The sequence below is a fragment of the Astatotilapia calliptera genome, chromosome 12 (assembly GCF_964374335.1).
Source record: "Astatotilapia calliptera chromosome 12, fAstCal68.1, whole genome shotgun sequence".
Taxonomy (NCBI): domain Eukaryota; kingdom Metazoa; phylum Chordata; class Actinopteri; order Cichliformes; family Cichlidae; genus Astatotilapia; species Astatotilapia calliptera.
In genome coordinates this window covers 16,194,558-16,212,690 of record NC_137433.1, presented here as the reverse complement: position 1 = coordinate 16,212,690, position 18,133 = coordinate 16,194,558, and the positions used below count along the sequence as shown (strand labels likewise).

The window sequence follows — 18,133 nt, the reverse complement described above, 5'->3', positions numbered from 1 at the left end:
GTCATGCACTCTCATTAGGTGACTGTTGCCTAACCGGGAGCCACCTGGTGGCATGTGCGGGAAAAATGCACCAAAACAAATGTTCATTTTTCTGTGAAGGGGGAAACAAGACTCCCCTGTGCAATCACAGCAGCTGTCCTTAGCGCTCTCCAGAGTGGGCTGGTACAATCTGAGCCTTTCTTTTAGTCAGGCCAGTCTAGACAGAGGGGCTCCTTGCCATCTCGCCATGCCTACACGTTGGCCACTGTTTTTAAGTGTTACAGTGTGGCACACCTCTTCTTTGTTCCCACTCATCAAGGTAATTTGCTCAGCTTGTGTGGAAATCTCCTGCTAAGGAAAACGGCCTCAGATTTATACAAGACAAACTGCAGGAGTGTGCTTTCTTTCTCACCCTCGCTCCCTCCCTCTCCCTTCTTCATCTACCCTTTCCCTCTCTCTCACCACCATACCATCTTTAGCCATCTTGGCTCCGCGTCCCTCATGTCAGATGGTAAAGTTGTTTAAGTTGGACTCCGTCCTAACCCCTACCGCTCAGAATGGCAGAGGCGATTTCAAGGTTGGTTTCGGAGAGATTTCAGGCAAAGAGTGAATGAATGGTCTGCCTCTGCTTTTGCGGAACAGATACTATCAAGCCAAACATATATGAATTGGCCTAGGCCTGCACATAATCATAACACTATAACTGTGCATGTTTTCTCATGCAGACATTTTTAAGAAACAGTGTTCCAGCCCAAGGTTTAATTTCAGGCTTCCCTTAATTTTGTTGCATTATCAGCATAAATCTCAAGCACCTCCTTATTTTCTACACTTAAACTAAGTTGAGTCTACAAGAAGTGTTTGGTTGTCTTATGTGATGTTTTATGTGCTTACTCCAATGAGTCCAAAGAAGCGCAGTGTTTAAAAGATTCCCACTGTAGAGATCATCTCAGCCTCTCTTGTTGACAAAAACGGTCACGCTGCCAACACCTAGAGCCTCCTAACCACAAGCCTCACTCCTGCCTTTCAGACCTGTCCACTACAAACACCCTGCTGCTCCCTCATCCATCATCATCGTTGCCCTCTGCTCTCCCTCCCTGCTCCCTCTCTCGCTGTAGGGTAACAAGCCTTAGTAATGAGGGCCCCTTGTGCCCTGCCTGCCTGTCCTGTGTCCCATGGTGCAGTGGGGCCCATTTGGAAAGGAGCCAGACTGCCTCGGCCCTCGTTGCTCATTATTCTCATTACATTGCCTCAAATCAGTGCAGGACAGGCTGCTGGGATCTGTCCACAACTCATAAAGGTCCCGGCTCATTAGTGGGGTTGCCAGTGAAAACTTCCATCAGAAAGGGTGTGCATAGCGGTAGAGGTACTCAAAAGGTGCGCAAGTACACGAGCAGAGGTCTGACGGTGTGTATGAAAGTGACTTATTTTGCGCATAGCAACCACCGCCACAGAGGCGAGGCATGATTTAACCAGTGTGTTCATCCAAAGAGCTGGAAAGAAATGAAGTATTCCAAGATCCAAATGTAGCCATTGGATGGCAAGCCTGTTTAAAAGACCTACAAAAACACAGTAGTCTAGTAAGAGGGCAAAAAACAAACAATCCTAAATTGCTCCTCTGCACTTGGGTGGCTTGGCAGGTTATGAAGGCAATAGTGGCTTTGAGGAGGTTTGTCCCAATGAAAGGGCTAACTGTGTAGATTGCTGCACGGCCTTGTCCAGGCCTGGAGGAGGGTGTTCTACTCTGGAGCTGAATTCTCCGTTTAATAACAGCAGATCAGACTGCATTCAGCTCTGAATAGAAGTATGCTGTGAGCGTGTGGAAGTGAGTGTGTGTCTGCTGAGACCTGTTAGACTGGGCCAGAAGAGAGGGTGCCCATACTAGGAAGCACACTCAAGGGTTACTGTATACACTGAAGTCACAGCAGCGATGAGCCAAGAGTGAGAGTGTGTGCGCGAGTGTGTGTGTACCTGTTTAGACATCTTTGTGGGGACCAAAAATTGGAATGTTACTATACTTGTGGGGACCAACAGTCACTTATGAGGACAAAAGCGGCTGTCCTTGCGAGACTGAAGACTTTTTGAGACTTAAAATGTGGATTTAGTGTCAGGGTTACAATTAGATTATGGTTAGGTTTAGGCTATGGCTTAGGGTTAGGTATTCATTTTGATTAGTTAGGGTTAGGGTAAGCGGCTAGGGCAGAGGTTTCCAACTCTGGGCCTTAAGGGCCGGTGTCCTGCAAGTTTTAGATGTGTCCTTGATCCAACACAGCCGATTTAAATGTCTAAAGTACCTCCTCAACATGTCCTCCTCAACAGTTCTCAAGCTTGGTAATGAACTAATTATTTGATTCAGCTGTGTTGATCCAGGGTGATATCTAAAACCTCTGGGCTAGTGAAAGCACTATCAATTTGATGTCCTCACTAAGATATCAAAACGAGAATGTGTGTGTGTGTGTGTGTCCCTGTGTGTGTATGTTTCACAACAACATGTGTCCCAATGTGTGTGTGTGTGTGTGTGTGTGCGTGCAGTTAGGGGGCGCAGACTGTGTTTATCCTTGTCACGTAGGGGAAGAGATGCAGTGTAATTCCCTGATGTATGTTTACTCAGCCCCAGTGGGCTGGCCTTTGATTACACCGCTGGTCACATAATATGAGTAACTGCTCACTACTGCTCCAAATGACAAGCACATGTTGACGCCATACTGGAAACAATGAGAAGACCCGAAGAGCCGTGGTGGACCGAGGAGACAAAACAAAACCAAAATCTCACAAGCGCAGACAAAACTCACACTCTAAGCTCATATCTGAATTCATCCCTGCAAACCCTTCCATCAGTGTGGCATTTTTCACAACAGACAGCAAATTTCCCATGAGCTCAGATGTGATTATAAGCTGCCCGAGGCTCAATTAAAGGTTGAAGATGTCAGAGTGAGTGAGTGGACCTCCACCACTGTGTGTCAGCAAGCCAGCAGAGGTGGAGGCGGAGGAGTGAAATGAGGCCTGTGTGATTTACATTTCGTGCTCAGCCAGACGCCTGCATCTCCCACTGTGGAGCACAGCCAGGGGTTTATCTGCCTGTTTTTTGTCTTTCTCCCAACCTCTTTTAGTTAAACCTCCACTCTGCTGCCTCCTGCTAGTTTTTTATCACTGCTCCAGGTACATGGGAGAGCTCAGATTACCCGACCCACCGACCCTATGGCGCTACAGGAAGGCTTTTCCACACTAACAAAAATATGCAACATCAGCTCATTCTGAGCCACAGATCAGGCTTTAATTTACTATACATTACTGCCCAAGTAGCATTAGCCTCAGGATCTTCCTGTCAACAGCTTTATCAGCGTCCTCGGTGCAAGACTGCTGAGGTGAGAACTGACAACTTGGCCTTGAAACTATTCACCAATGGTGTTCTCGTGTCAGACTTTAGAAAAAAAAACATAAATTTGAGCAAATATAGCTTTTGTTCTCGACTGGCACATCTGCTCTGAACTTCAGTGGTAGGTACTAACAAGCTAACAACTGCAACAAATTACCATATTTTTCTTTCTTTCAACATTTTTGAGAAACTCGTTAGCTTCATGGGTGGCAGCTCGAAGTGCCATGTGGAACTAATATCTCTGCAACATACCCACCAGCCCCCTCGCCAACAATATAAGCCTGTCTGCCAGACTACAGCATCCAAGTTTGCGAAGTGAAGCTGCAACATATGTGTTGTTGCCATAAAGCTTTACTGGGATGCCCTGTGAAACAGCACACTGTAAAAAAAACCCCAAAATGAATCTGTTGTGAAACGTACACTAGATTCAAGGACAGTGTGAGAATATCAGAGTATTCAGGGAGATTGGCATAGTAGAGTGTAGGTGCTAATTAATTTAACACCCATCCTGTTTGTATTTCATTCATTGGGCAACATGATTTATAAGATTTATTTTTTGTATAAGAACCAGAAACACTGTCAACGTCTGTAGACCCAAGCTCATTCAAACTCTGCCCTGTGGTATGAAAAGTCAAAATTTGGAAATTTGAAGAAGGAAAGCCAGCATGTGTGAAAGCATGGCTGTTGTGCATTAGTGTGCACAGCCTGGATAACTTGCTCTGAATGATGCATGCAGGTTTTGATCAATTTATATTCCCACCTAAATATGACAGAGAGTGTTACAACAACATGGCTGTGTAGGACAAGTCTCAGGGCTTTAACTGGCCCGCCTGCAGTCCAGGCCCGTCAACCTCTGGAAACATTTGGTACACTGTGAAATGAAACATACAGCTAAGGAGGCCCTGCATGTCAAGCAAGTATGGGAAAACATTTAGCTTCTTAATGTACAACAGTTGGCCTCCTCAGTTTCCTAAACGCTTATAAAACACGATTAAAAGAAGATTCAAGCCAGCACAGCTGTAAACATACCGATGGCCAAACTTTTTCTTTCTTTTTGTTTTTCCAAATATGTTACTGGCAACAAGTTTGAAATGAATATATACATTTTTTCCAAAAAGCAAAAAACACATTATATGTTTGGCCTTTGTACTTTTATCAATTGAATATGTCATTTCAATTATTTGAAATGATTACAGTCTGTTTTTATTTACAATACACAAAGCAACCCAGCTCTTTTGAAAACAGGGTTGTATTTGTTTTCGTAATATCGTGGTCTGGACCAAGGTGGTGGATCGTCTTACAGGCCGTGCAATTATAGCCATGTGTCACCACTGGCAGTTCCAACTATAGTTCCTTTCCCGTTTGTCACCAGTGGCGCTGTGCATCGCCTCAAATTCGTAAGAAAATATTTCATCTCTCACTTGTCTCACACCCCATTCATAGAGAGATTACGATGCCGCTAAGGAGGGCCAGACTGTCTGCAAGCCACAGGCAAAGCTGCCAACATGCAGCTCCTGCCAGAGATCTCCCTTATCTTGTCATGTGGAGTGGGGCTTTACTGATAATGGAGGAGTGAAGTGTAATTATGTGAAGTTTTCAACATAAGTCTGTGATAGCCAGTCTGAGTGTATCATCCTCCCTTCTGGAATGAAGCCCGTGATTGGATAGATGGGCCATAGCTGCTCAGATCTGCTCAGATCTCTCTGATACCTTGTCTGTATGTCTCCACAAGGCCCGGGCCAGAGACAAGCCAGAAATCAGCTCACACATAAATCCAGTGGAAACAATACACATGACATTAGAGCACCCGCAGAAGCACAGTATTTAATAAAGGACGATGAGAAAAGGATACTCACAATTTATCCAAGGCATAAAGTCCAAGGAAGGATCCGTTTCTCAGAACTCGGATTTTGTTGTGGCTCAGTATCCTGTAAATAAAAAAAATGGAAACAAATCAAATCACACGGTTGTTAAAAATAGGTTGAAAAAAAAAACATGAGGAATAGAAATAGAATAGAAACATAAATTAGGAGGAGGAAAAAAGCCAAAGAAAATGTCCATTCAGTGCTGCAGTCACATGAGAGATTAGCATTAGCATTACCTAAAGATGTTTCAAATAAATGATAAGACAGAAGGGCATCAAGACAGAGGTTGCAATCTTGATAATCATTTATAAGTTATTGTTTTTTAAGATCAAAGGGATGTCTTTCCATATCAAACAAATGGCGGCACATGCCACGGTAATTAGCTCTTTCCCCGCTGGCAAATCACTTGGCCTTTGGAGTTCTTATCAGTGCACAGAGCAAAATGCTAGAGGGCAGAGTGGAAGTGAGGCTGAGATCTCTCGGTTTGACAGGGAAATGCAAAAATATAAGGCAATAGGCCAAGGCTGCTTTAGAAGTTGCATAGACTTATACTCTGCCCCTAGTTTCAGTGACAATATACTTGTGAGAGTTAAGTAAATAGGACACTACATGCAGAAGCCTGTTGGCTTAGCTTATTCACAACAGTAGAAGCATGATAGGGAAAATTTCTAGTCTGAGGCATGGATCATGGAAAGTGCAGCAAGTTAATTGTCTTCTTTATAGAGAAAAAAAAGCTACAACAAAATAGTTACTTTTTAATAAAAACAACTTTATTTGTATGACATTTGTCAAAACACAGAGTCCTTCACAGTTTGAATAAAAGCCACACATTAAAGATAATGTCTGAAGATACAGACACATAATCAACCATACGATCATTCATCACACACATACATGCAAATAGTTGCAAACTATGTCCAAAAATAAAGAGGACAATTAATAAAGAGGTGATTAAGGAAAGCTAACCTGTATAAATGAGTGTTAGCCAGAGAAAGGAAGAGAAACGCATCATGAGAATTTATTAACTTAAAACACCATGAAAGTTTTGTAGCAGATAAGGGTTGAAACAAATCTGCTACTGTATTGAATTACAGTCACAGCGCCATTTTTTCCAATTCAGGAAGAATGACATTTTTATAGTGCACAAAAAGTTCAAGAGGAGGTCTGGGTGGAGAACTGGTGCACAAAAACACCAGTGGTCAAGATTGATAGCACTTTATTCTCCATACGCAGCACATTACTGTCACCATAATCACAATTATGATGGAGCTACACCATCCATCTATCCATCTATCCTCTTCTGCTTATCCTTATCAGGATCGCCGGGGGGGGGTCTATCCCGGCTAACCAAGGTTGTTATAGTTAACTAAAAATTAACTTAAAAGTAGAATTTTGAAAATAAAATTAAGACTAACTAAAATTAGAGAAATCTAGAGAACATATTGTTTGTTTAAGTATCTGTTAGTAAAAAATGTATTACAGCTAATGAGGCTTTAATGGACTACCTGTACTGATTTTCCTGAATACTGCCTCTGATATATGCCCTCCGTATAACAACTATAATTAAAAAGACGACAATAAACACTGAAACTAATGAAATCATAACACTTTCAAACAATAGAAACTAAACCTAAACAAGAAAATACACAACCATAATCACTCGGATTCAGACACCTGTCTATATCCTTCTCAGCGTGGGCTCAGGGTACAGCCAGGACCCTGCCCTGGAGACAGGCTGCCATCATTAACACACCCTTTAGTCTCACGTCATTATTGCCCCTGCCACACAGCTTTTAATGGGCTGTTTGTGACATTAAGTGTGTTCTTAATTGAGAGAGTGAAGTTGTGTGTGTGCGGCTTTAAGAGAGGGAGCTCACTGTGAAGCGTCCGTTAGATTTACAGCAGCAGTGCACAGCCCCCCGTTTCCTGCCACATCAATAAAAACACTGCCTTCAGCTCCGCGCCTTCCAGCCCGCTTAATGACCGGATTTAATCGTCCAATCTCAGTATACAAGCATGAGCTGGCCCGACTCACTTCTTCCCTCCTGTAACAGTTAAAAGTGTCGAAAGCCAGCATTGCAAAATGGAAACGTAGGGAGTAAATCATCTTTTGCTACAGCTACATCGTGGACTCTTCAGCCAATATCTTGCGACAATTATCAGCAAAATTTCAAAAGCAAAGAAAACACATTTTCAAGCTGTGCTGCAATCAAGACACTAAAAATGATAACGACTGGAATACTGAAAGTAAAGCCTCTCCCACCATTTTTGACGTCATCCCAAATCTGAGCTCCCCCCCCCCCCAACCCTTTCCAAGATTTGGAAAAAATACAAACATGTCATGTTCACAAATTCCCACTGAACTCCTCAAAATAAATCATTATTATTAAGGCAGAGAGAGGATGTTAGACGAGAGCAATCCTCTTGTGGTGTAGCCTGGATTTGAACCCGTGACTCCTGGGCCTTGAGGTCTCTTGCTCGACTTTTGGGCACAAAATCTCTCCTATAAATGGATGCAGGCCCAGGATGAAAGTTACAGAAGATCCGGAACTGCCTGAATAATTCAGTGCAGATAGGAGAGGAGAAAGTCACATCTGGCAAAGAAACAAGCCATTTAATTCAACACAGACAGCTGAGATACAGATAGTTCCTTTTGGACTTTGCTTATTAAGCAGAAAACTATTAGTCAGGGAATAATGCACATTTGTTTCTGGTGTGCTCCGAAGGCCCACATGTGCACATCGCTGCAAGCCTACAGGAACAAAACACCTCCTTTCATATAATCACACACTGAGTTAATATGCATTCTCCAAACCTGCACAGATTTATTTATTTGTGTGTTGCATTCAGGTCTAAACCCAGCACACATTCCACACACGGTATTTCAATTATCTCGCTAAAACTTGAAAGCTGACTTTCGCAAATAAACAGCGCACACAAAATGAGCTAACCGAATTCCTCCCATAAGCAACAAAAGGCGCAGATTTCCAGGAACGCAGGGGAGTTGTGTGGCCTAGACACTGCTGTATAATCCCTAAAGCCTGATGTTTGGAGCACAGTTGTAGTGGAGGGCATTGTTCTTTTATAAACAATACAAAGAGTACAACTCTGAGAAAGAGAGAGAAGCAGAACTCTGTAAACAGACAGAAATAGTCAGCGCTCCCATCAGGCTAAACAGGAAACCCAGCCAATTAGCTGTTTATTCAGAACCCGGTTTGAGAGGTCAGGGGTTGCAGAGAGAGCACTTCCTGGAAAGTCATCAGACAGATGGAGCAGGGTCCGGACACAGGTGACAGCTGAGGCAAACGAGGGTCCATCGCTTCATCACTGTAGGTTAACAGAGCTTTACAAACAAAGAAGATAAGCAGCTTCTACTAGGAGGCCTAATGTCTGCTCAGCACACAGTATTGCTACTGAGGCTTAACTGCACATTTCTGCCAGATCTGTCTGTAAGTGACAGATCAGATGGCAGATTGATTTAATCTTCTTCTGTTTTCAAGACCTATTCGCATGGCACGTCAGTGCGCTAACTCAGTCCAGACTACGGTATGGTATCTTTCATTCACTTAACCCTTTCAGAGCACAGAGGCCTAAATTAGATGGGCTAATTGAATCCATCTAATTCATGCAACCAAAGGAAAAAGAGAAAGAGAGGGAAAGCAGGGCCACATGTCAGGCCCCAGGGATCTTGTTTAACCATTTCGCATAATTCATTTACATTAGGATCAAAAAGAAAGAGGTCATATGAAAAGCACCAGGTCAAACCGAGTTACCAGCTTCTCTTCTAGCAGTTCTCACTCAGCAGAAGGGTTAAACACCACATGTATAGCAACAACTTGACGTCACGGTTTTCTTTAATATATAACATAAAAACACATATGGATGTATTCTTGGTTTTTCACAAACTTATCCCCAAAGAGATCAAGTAAACTAATATTCTTAAGAAAAAAAACCTTTTAATAAGTGAGCTCGATTCTCAAGTAAATTTCTGTAAACATTACATCTTTAAAAATGCCAAATTATGTATTATTTAAATCTTTGACATCATGCAAAAACAAAAAATCCCCTACCTGCAAAAACCTTCTCTCCAGAAGTTCAGTGGCAAAAAATGTGTAAATTTACGCATCGAATCACACTTGACTTTTTAGCTTCCATTGCCACAGCTCCGTGTTAGATCAGGCTTCTTATGCTGCATGATGGTGTGTAAAAAAAGTAGAACTATACAAAGCATCTTGTCTAGCAGACCACAGCAGCTCCTCCCTGCATCATGCCACTCACTTTGTTGGTTTGCTCAATTTGCTTACTAAACCCACAAAGCCTTTGAGGGCCACACGGGAGCAATGACAGCACGTCACAAATCGTATTTGATTTACTTCCACTCCCCACCCCCCAACTCTTAACTACATAGCTGTCTCATTGGTAACACGCTGCCCTGAGCCTGGAGGATAAGGCCTGATCTGTGCGGGTGCTTACGCACCTTTGTCTTCTGTATTCTGTATACTTTCTAAAGCTGATTTTGGGCCGTCGTTTGGTTGAACACAGGCGATAAAAAAAAGATACATCCCTCTATTATCTGTCCTAACCACAGCAAGAATGCTGTAAACTCAAACACAACAGGATGTCCTGTTTGCTTTTTGGTGTCAGTATCATCCCACCTTCATCCTCTCATCCTGCTTCTTTGCCAAATGCACTTTAAACTTTTTCTTTATTTTTTTGGGTGGGGAAGGATACACAGGAAATGCTCTAGCCTGGTTTGGCATGTAGTCCCGAACATAAATGAGCAGTACTTAAGTAAAAAGCCCCGATTTCAATTGGCTCCTAAATATTTAGGCATGCTGGACTCAGACAGTGAGCTCTGTGTAGCTGCAGGCTTCTACAGCAAACCACAAGCAGAAAAAGAGTCTTAAGCAAGGATTTATATTTAATAAGAATTCATCTCCAGGCTAAGCTCCTAGAGCTCATTATGTATGTAGTACACTTCACGTTCTGTGAATAATAGTATGGTTTTCTTTCATACTGACTACAGATTCATTCTTCTTCAGCAGATCCAGTCTTTACAACACCTGAAGCTGCAGCAGTCTCACCAATGATGAAACAACGGGAGCGCTTGAAAGATGCGATCGATCTAGCACTCCGAGGCCAAAAGAGACGGAGGTGCTCAGGTTCAGCGTAATAAAGAGTAAAAACAACCCAAAGCACCACTGTGTAAACATCAATTAACTTTGGATTGGTCTCTTACGCTCGAGGACCACACGCGGGGTGAGAGACAAGAACCCTTGAAAGAGATTGGTAACGTGGCAAAACTCCGGTCGTAATTCAGAGACCAATGGGAGCCAGATAATGAGACTAACTGTAAATGAGAGTCTCAGAGCATCATTACTGAATTAAGTCTGGTTTAATTAGCCGATTTGATAATGCACATGCTGGTTTGTTTCACATAAATAAAATTTAATAAGAATTTAACCGTGAGGGAGCTGAACTCTGCTGAAAGTGGTGCAATTACCCACTTTTAGATTACAAGAGGCCAGCTTTGTGTGAGCTCTTTCATTTGTGTCTTATAGCTGAGCTGCAAAACCAGTGCTGATTTATTTTACTGCATTTTCCCCTTTAGCTTTCCATTTGAGCAGCTTTTTCTAGCCAAAGGTGCATTTCAAGAATATGTGCCATTCACAGAGGAGAACTAAGTGGACATGGCAGCACTTCTCTTCATATATACATCACACACATATCCCTCAGAGTAATGCAGACAGACGGGGTGGATCAACAAAATACTGCGGTTACACCAAAAGATGGATTAGAAAGTGCATTACCTAATTTAGCTTCCCAATCCCACTTACTCCATCCAAACACGGGCTCTAATGAATCAGACGCCATTACCCATCTACATTACACTGCTACTATGACGGGCTGGCAACTTGTGGAAGTTGTACCCCACCTCTCGCCCGCTGTCAGCTGGGATATGCTCCAGCACCCTCACAACCCTGAACCAAATAAGTGGTTTAAAAAAATGATGGAAGCATGCAGTGGATTACACTGCAATTTAAGCTCCCAAACCAGGAGAATCAAAATGATCCCTTCAGCTGCGGGCACGCCAGCGAGAAAGGATAACATCATCGGATGTGTCATAAGAGATGAGCTGTAAACTTTTAGAAAATGTTTCAGTGACAGACTGTGATGACTGTGATACTTTTACACCCACAGAAAAACATACACAACTTGCTAAGCTGAGATTCCTGTCTGGACAAACTTAGAGCCGTAATTAAAGCGGGCTGCCATTTATACATTCAGCGCTGTGATATGTGAGAAAGCCAATCTGGAAAACTTTTACTAACAGCAGCAATTAATCTTCCAGTCTTGCATGCAGAATGCAAGAGTGCGTCTATAAAAAAGCTATTTGCTAAATGAATGAATTGCCATGAAGTACTGCTGATGTTTGTTTAAGTGGAACACAATGTAGGCAATACAATTAAAAACAGCAGTCATTATTAATTATTTGAATTGATTTTTAAAAAAAATAAACCTGCAGTGACAGACAATAATAAGCATTTATACACCTGTACATATACACATAAGCTGTGAAGACATTCATTAGCAGCTGAGAATTGTGGGTAATGACATTTCGTGAGGTGTGTTAACAGCGAGGAATTATATAAGTATTAAGTATTAAAGTAAATGTAGATTATTTGTTTAGTGTCAGTTTAAGGAGATGTAAATGTTAATTCAGGGGATATTGAAATGCATCAGTATGTGTGAACTGCATTATTTTTTTCTGAGGGAATTATTTATTCTATGCTGTGAAAATATTCACATTTTCATTTGTAGGACTGCTGACAGTATGTGTGGTTATGGTTCACAGCCTGCATCAGAACTCTAACTTTAAGAAAAATCCTGTAAATTTTACAGTAAAATACTGGCAGCAGGGTTGGCAGCACTTTATTGTAAAATTTAAAGTGACCATACTGTAATTCTTTTTACATTTTTTTTACTGTATTTTTGAAATACAGCCTGCTTACTCTAAAATTGTGTATTTTTTTTTTACAGCAATCCATTGCAGTCCAGCTCTCTCCTCTAAGTCTCTTCCTTACTAACAGACACATTTTGTAGAAAGCAGAGGAGGAAAGTGGAGGGAGGAGGAATAAGAGCAGAGAGATCTCTCAGAGTGGGAGGCCAGTTGTGTCATCCTTGTTACAATAAGTGCTTTAAAAGAGGCTTCCAGATCGCACCGACTATTCAGCACATGGGTTATTCCTAATAGCTTAACCCTTTCAGACAGAGAGTCACCTAAGCCAGCAGTCCTGGGAGCCCCTTGCACCCTGAGCCTGTCCTATGCAAGTCGTGGCACCAGATATAACAGAAAGACTAAATGCCCCTGAGCCCAACAGGCACTTAAACAGCAAATGCATGTCAAGATGTGAATGTGCCCATTGTGCCTGACCCACCAGTGGGCTCGCAGCAGCCACCAGGGAACGCTGCCAAGCTACAAGCCCCATTTACCGCCTGTCATGGAAAGGCACTTGCATGTAATTGCATGAAAAATATTTTTTATGAAATCATTTTGCAGACCCACATTGAGTAATTTAGTCATCAAACAGGGAGAAGAGGGTGAGAGCAGCCACATGAAGGAGTGGTACAGATTCCTGTCATTCGTGTATATGACAAAATAGATGAATTTAATGATTTATGCCAATAATTTTCTTGCATTACTCAGTTTTGTTATCATATTTATGTCCCTCAAGGCCTAGCGTGGGGAGTGTGCTCCTGCATCTGATATGCTGAACCGCTTATTATAGAGTGTACTGCATTGTGCTTGGGTTAACATGCAGGGCCAAGCAGTTAGGCTTTGTGGTTTGTGGTGTGTGTGTGTGTGTGTGTGTGTGTGTGTGTGTGTGTGTGTGTGTGTGTGTGTGTGTGTGTGTCTGTGTGCGTGCGCGCAGATTTATATGTACTAGTGTGTGACCTATCAGATTTATTTATATGGAAAGTGTGTATGTTTAACTCGATGGGTATGTGTGTGTGTGCGCGCGCATAAGTGGTCCAAAAACTACTAGTCTAAAATTTAAATCTGGGTTTTTTAAATGTCTCTAATTAGAGAGGGGAGGACTGGAGCCTATTTTGAGAGATGTGGCCATGCACGCCCTTCCCATATGTGTGCGCACAGGCTGACACACACACACACACACACACACACACACACACACACACACACACACACACACACACACACACACACACAATACACGATTTGGAGAGGAAGGTCTCCACTTCAAGTTGGTCTTATTAGACAATTCATCGAGTTCTGCTATCAGGAACTGTCTACCAAAAGCGCTTCAATATACAATTTATTAAAGCTGAGAAACCAGTGAACTCCAAAGACATAAACAAGTAGCTGCCACAAATATTAACAATCAGGGAACACAAGCTAAAATAAAACCGCCTTACTGTGAGGCTGCAATAAATTAGTGCAATATTTATAGTCAAAGACTCGTCAAGACAAACCAAACTGGAAAGTTTATGGCTGGAGTGCAGGAACACAATAGTCAGTTTAATCACTGTCTAAAGTGTTTTTACACTTTTAATGAGGCAATTTAGTGAATTTAGCCATTTGAGACAGTGAGTGGAATGTGGTGTATGCCTGTTAACATTGTCTCATTGTTCTGTTTCATAACCAGCCTCTGTTTTCTGATTCCCAGCAAAGACTGCTGGGAAATCAGGCCGCGTTTACAAAGGCTTGGCTAAAATCTTTTTGCCCCAGATACTGAGTGCCTTTAGAGGAATCTGTGAGAAGGTTGTTTTTCTTTTTTCATTTCTGTGCAGCAGTAATGCTTTCTCGAATGACAGTCAGGGCTCAATTCAGATTTACCAACGTTTCAACACCAGAGGATACCACAGTGTATTAAATAGTCAAAAGGCATCTGTAATAAAAACTGGTAGACCACCATTCTTTCCGAAGGAACACACATTCATACTGTATCTTTAAACAGCGGTTAAGCCATCAAGAAGATTTTAATCAAGGGTTATTGCTTCATGTCACAACTTGTTCAGTCACTTTAAATGTAGCTCTAAACCAGATCGTATTCATAGACAGTGTAAAGGATAAAACAATCCAAGCAACAGATGTTTAGTTTGTTGTGGCTCCGTGTAACAGCTTACTCAATAATACAATGGTTTTGAGTAACGATGAAGATGAGCTGCTGGTTGGTTTTATATACTTGAGTACCGTTGATAAAGATACAAAAACACACTATCAGTATCTCTTTTTTATTTAACAATTTGTTTCTTAGGAAAAAAAAATGTGGTCACATGACGTTACCTCGGGGACAAAGCTGGGGTTGTTATTTCCCACTACTTGCAGTATTTATCTTTCCATCTAAAGCCCCTTCCACATATAAAGCAATTTATTTGTTTTCCATCCCTGTGCTGCTGATAGGGGAGTGCAAGTGAACAATATAAGCTCTGGTTGTATCGGTAATCATAGTTTGTGCGTGCAACACCCTCAACTTCTGGGTGATCCACTTCTACCACATGGCGATTGCACAGGTCGCCCAGTGGAAGGCAAGCTGTCTCCCAACAATTGCCATACAACTCAGATCGACTGCAATCACTCTAGGACAGATTGGCAAAGGTTTACACCTATACTTGCCATGTAATTTATAAATTTACAATCTGTCATCTATCATCATACAGTCTGGTGAACTCCAACATCTGTCGACAGCAGTCTTTACTCTGCTATGGAGAGCTGCTGCAAGCTAATGAGAGCCTCCAACCTGATGAACTTTGAAATTCAGTTTAATTCAATTTCATTGTATTTATATGGCACCAAATCACAACAACAGGCGCTTATAAAAGACCCCTACAATTATCCAGAGGAAGGATTACCATATGCAGTTCATTCACAGTAAGAGAGCGGTGGATAAGCTGCTGATTGAACTGCTTATTTGTTTGTGACAATGTGGCATTTAAAAACATTTTCAGAGGAGCAACCTATCTGCATGTGTTTCCATTCAAGCACACTGACATGACTGACAAAAGGAAACCCAAAAGCTTTCCTTGACTTTAAATTCTGCCATATGTTCATTTAGTGTTAGTACACAGACTAATGCAGACTTTTAGCTCTTAATTGTTGTGCTTAAATCCAGATTGGTGATAAAATGGCACTAGCCATGTCCAAAGCCATGAAGCACTAAGTTCAGCCTCTTTGCTCGACATGTTACTGTTCTTGCACATTCGATACTTTCTGTAGTTGCTGTATAATTGTCCTGGTCAACCCACCCTCTAAAACTGAAAGTGTAAGCACATTATTCATACTGATGGATACAGTTACTTAGTATACTCTAAGTAATATAAAAGTATATGAAATTCAGAAGATGATTGCACTGCATTGCCATAGATTAGTTCAAAGACACACACATGCATGCACACACACACATACACTCACGCAAGCCACAGGCATTCCCACTACAGACACCCATTATCTCCGTCCCATGTGTTGTCGACCCGGAGCAGGAACTTTGGGGGCCGCTGTGGTCAGACACAGGGAGCGGGAAGTTAGCGCTGGCAAAGAAAAGCCAAAGTCAGGCATTTTTGGAGTAAGATAAGAAGAGAGCAGCGAGAAAGGAAAAACTAAAATAACAAAAAGCCACTTGGGGGTATGAGATTACTATGACAACACACCGCTGTTTTTGCCAAGTTTTGGAACACCGGGGCCATTTAATCAACAAACACAACAAGGTGATAAGTGAAATGCACATTCATCAAGCAAACGGGCGGGCAGCTGCAGTACACACAGTATGACGGCGAAGACTCCCTCTCTGCTTATGTTACCTTGAACTGCAAGGACTTAATAAAATACAAGGCTTGTGTGGCACTGGCAGGTGCTGCAGCTGCAGTAGAAAACTCGGAGTATCCAGTGTCAGGCCGTTGTTTGCTTTTTTGATTTATTGCTGACCACGGCCACACCTAACATGTGTGGAGGGGAGTCTGCTCCCCCTCGTCTCAACACCTTTCCCCACATAAATAAACTCTTCAGGAATGCCCAGCCAGCACGCTCTCTCTTTCCCTCTCTCTCTCTCTCTCCGTGAACTTTCCCTGATGATAAGATGTCATTCGGGATGTCTCGTAGTCACGCTCCTATCTGACAAACACTGACTCACAGAGCAATCATAAACCACCGACACATCTGCTGGCCCTTGGGTATCCAGCCTCCCATTTGCCACAAGTGAGAGGCTGATGATGTGACTCAGAAGATAGCACAGCGATTAAAGGCACACAGATTAATACTGTAGGCAGCCAATTATACTACTGAGGTGAGCTGGCTTTGAAAAAATAGACGAAGAAAGTCGTAAATCACTTTTTAGAGGCAGACTGCTTAGATGCTGGTGTAGCATATTCTTGTAGGTGTAGATTATGCAGGATTAGTTCAGCCACTGCTAACACTAGTAATATTATAGAAAGAATTTTAATATATAAATCCTGTAAAATTCTAATAATTATGCTGGTTCAAATGGAGAAGGAGCAACCACAACAGTGTAACAGGGCGTGTGCCGTACATTTTGCTAGCAGCTGTGAACAAACTAAGAGACTGCTCATGAGGACATTTGATAGAGAAACTATACGTAAGTTAGTTAAACAAACATGGTGAAAAGAACACACAGACAGCAGTGTTTTGTACTACAAGTGGATGTTTTTTTAATAATAATAATCAGCACACACTTGGAGCCAATTCAGTATTCAAACTGTAAATCTGAATAAATTGAATTAATAATCTCTTTGAGTCATTAAGCTTTAGAAAGCTGTAATCGGGTACTGTGTTTCTCAACATGACAGAGTCATGATCAGCATCAAATAGCTACCTTTTAGACATTTTCTCTTTTTTTCTCATGAATAATTTAAAAAACAAATGAATAAGCTGAGTTGGTCATGTCGATGGTGTGTTTGCTGGCAGTGCCACTCAAGCACACCATCTACATGAGATGAAGACAAAATGTGGTTGTAGGAGTAGCTCGAAAATCAAGCTTTTATCTGCTTTCTTGCTAAGAGTTGAACTGGTAAAAGTTGGAAGGGAGAGCCAACTGTTTTATGCTGATGTGTTGTCTGTTAGCTGTGCAAGAATGACCTAACGTAAGTTTGTGCAGGACACTGGACAAAAATAATGTCAAAGTGACCTAGGTCACACAAAAAAATGTGACACTAAAGAGCAAAAACTAGCTTATCTCTGTATATGTGAACATAAAGTTTGCATCTCAAGTGATGCTGGTTTTAATGCAAAAATCATGCAAAAACATACTGTCTGAAGGAAGTAAATGGGCAGACATTCACTTCCATGATCCTCACTGATAAAAAATATTGTTGCCGTGGCTGAAATACTTTCATCTGAAACCCTTGACTGCCATTTAGCCACACTGACATACTGGGCTCAAGTTCAAGCACGCAGAGAGAGCAACTGCAGCTGTCTTGGATGGGGAGGGAGGGGGGACGATCACGCCAAGGATGGGCATGCTGCTGACCCTCACTCTGAGTATCTGAGCCCACTCGCTCAGGCTGGCATCCACTGAGCCACAGCCATCAGTCACTGACAATGATGACAAGAAAATACGCCAAAGGAGGAGCACAGCTTTGACTTGGGTACAAACCACAAGTTATGAAGCACCAGCACATTTGCACATGAGCTGCCACTGTACGTTCTCTTCATTTGTCTGTTATTCATTAAAACGCTAAAACAAAGACAGCTGCCCCCACGCTGCACTCATTTTTCTTTGGGTGTTTCAGGGCTATAGCATGAATCTGTAGGATACGTATACCAGTTAGCTAATGATACATATATATTGCTTGCTTCAACACAGATACCCCAAACTGGCATATTTGCATATGTCTGCCAGCTGATTGTCTGTGAAACATCCTTTTTCAGATGAAAGATTGA

The 18,133-nt window shown here is 42.0% G+C and overlaps 1 protein-coding gene across 1 annotated transcript in view; it reads right to left on the bottom strand.

Annotated features, from left to right (window-relative positions):
- adgra2 (adhesion G protein-coupled receptor A2) overlaps positions 1-18,133 on the bottom strand; it is a 39,705-nt gene that overhangs the window by 15,489 nt on the left and 6,083 nt on the right. The window contains exon 2 of the mRNA XM_026187328.2: positions 5,209-5,280. Coding sequence (XP_026043113.2) covers positions 5,209-5,280 — 72 coding nt within the window. The remainder of the gene's footprint in view (positions 1-5,208; positions 5,281-18,133) is intronic.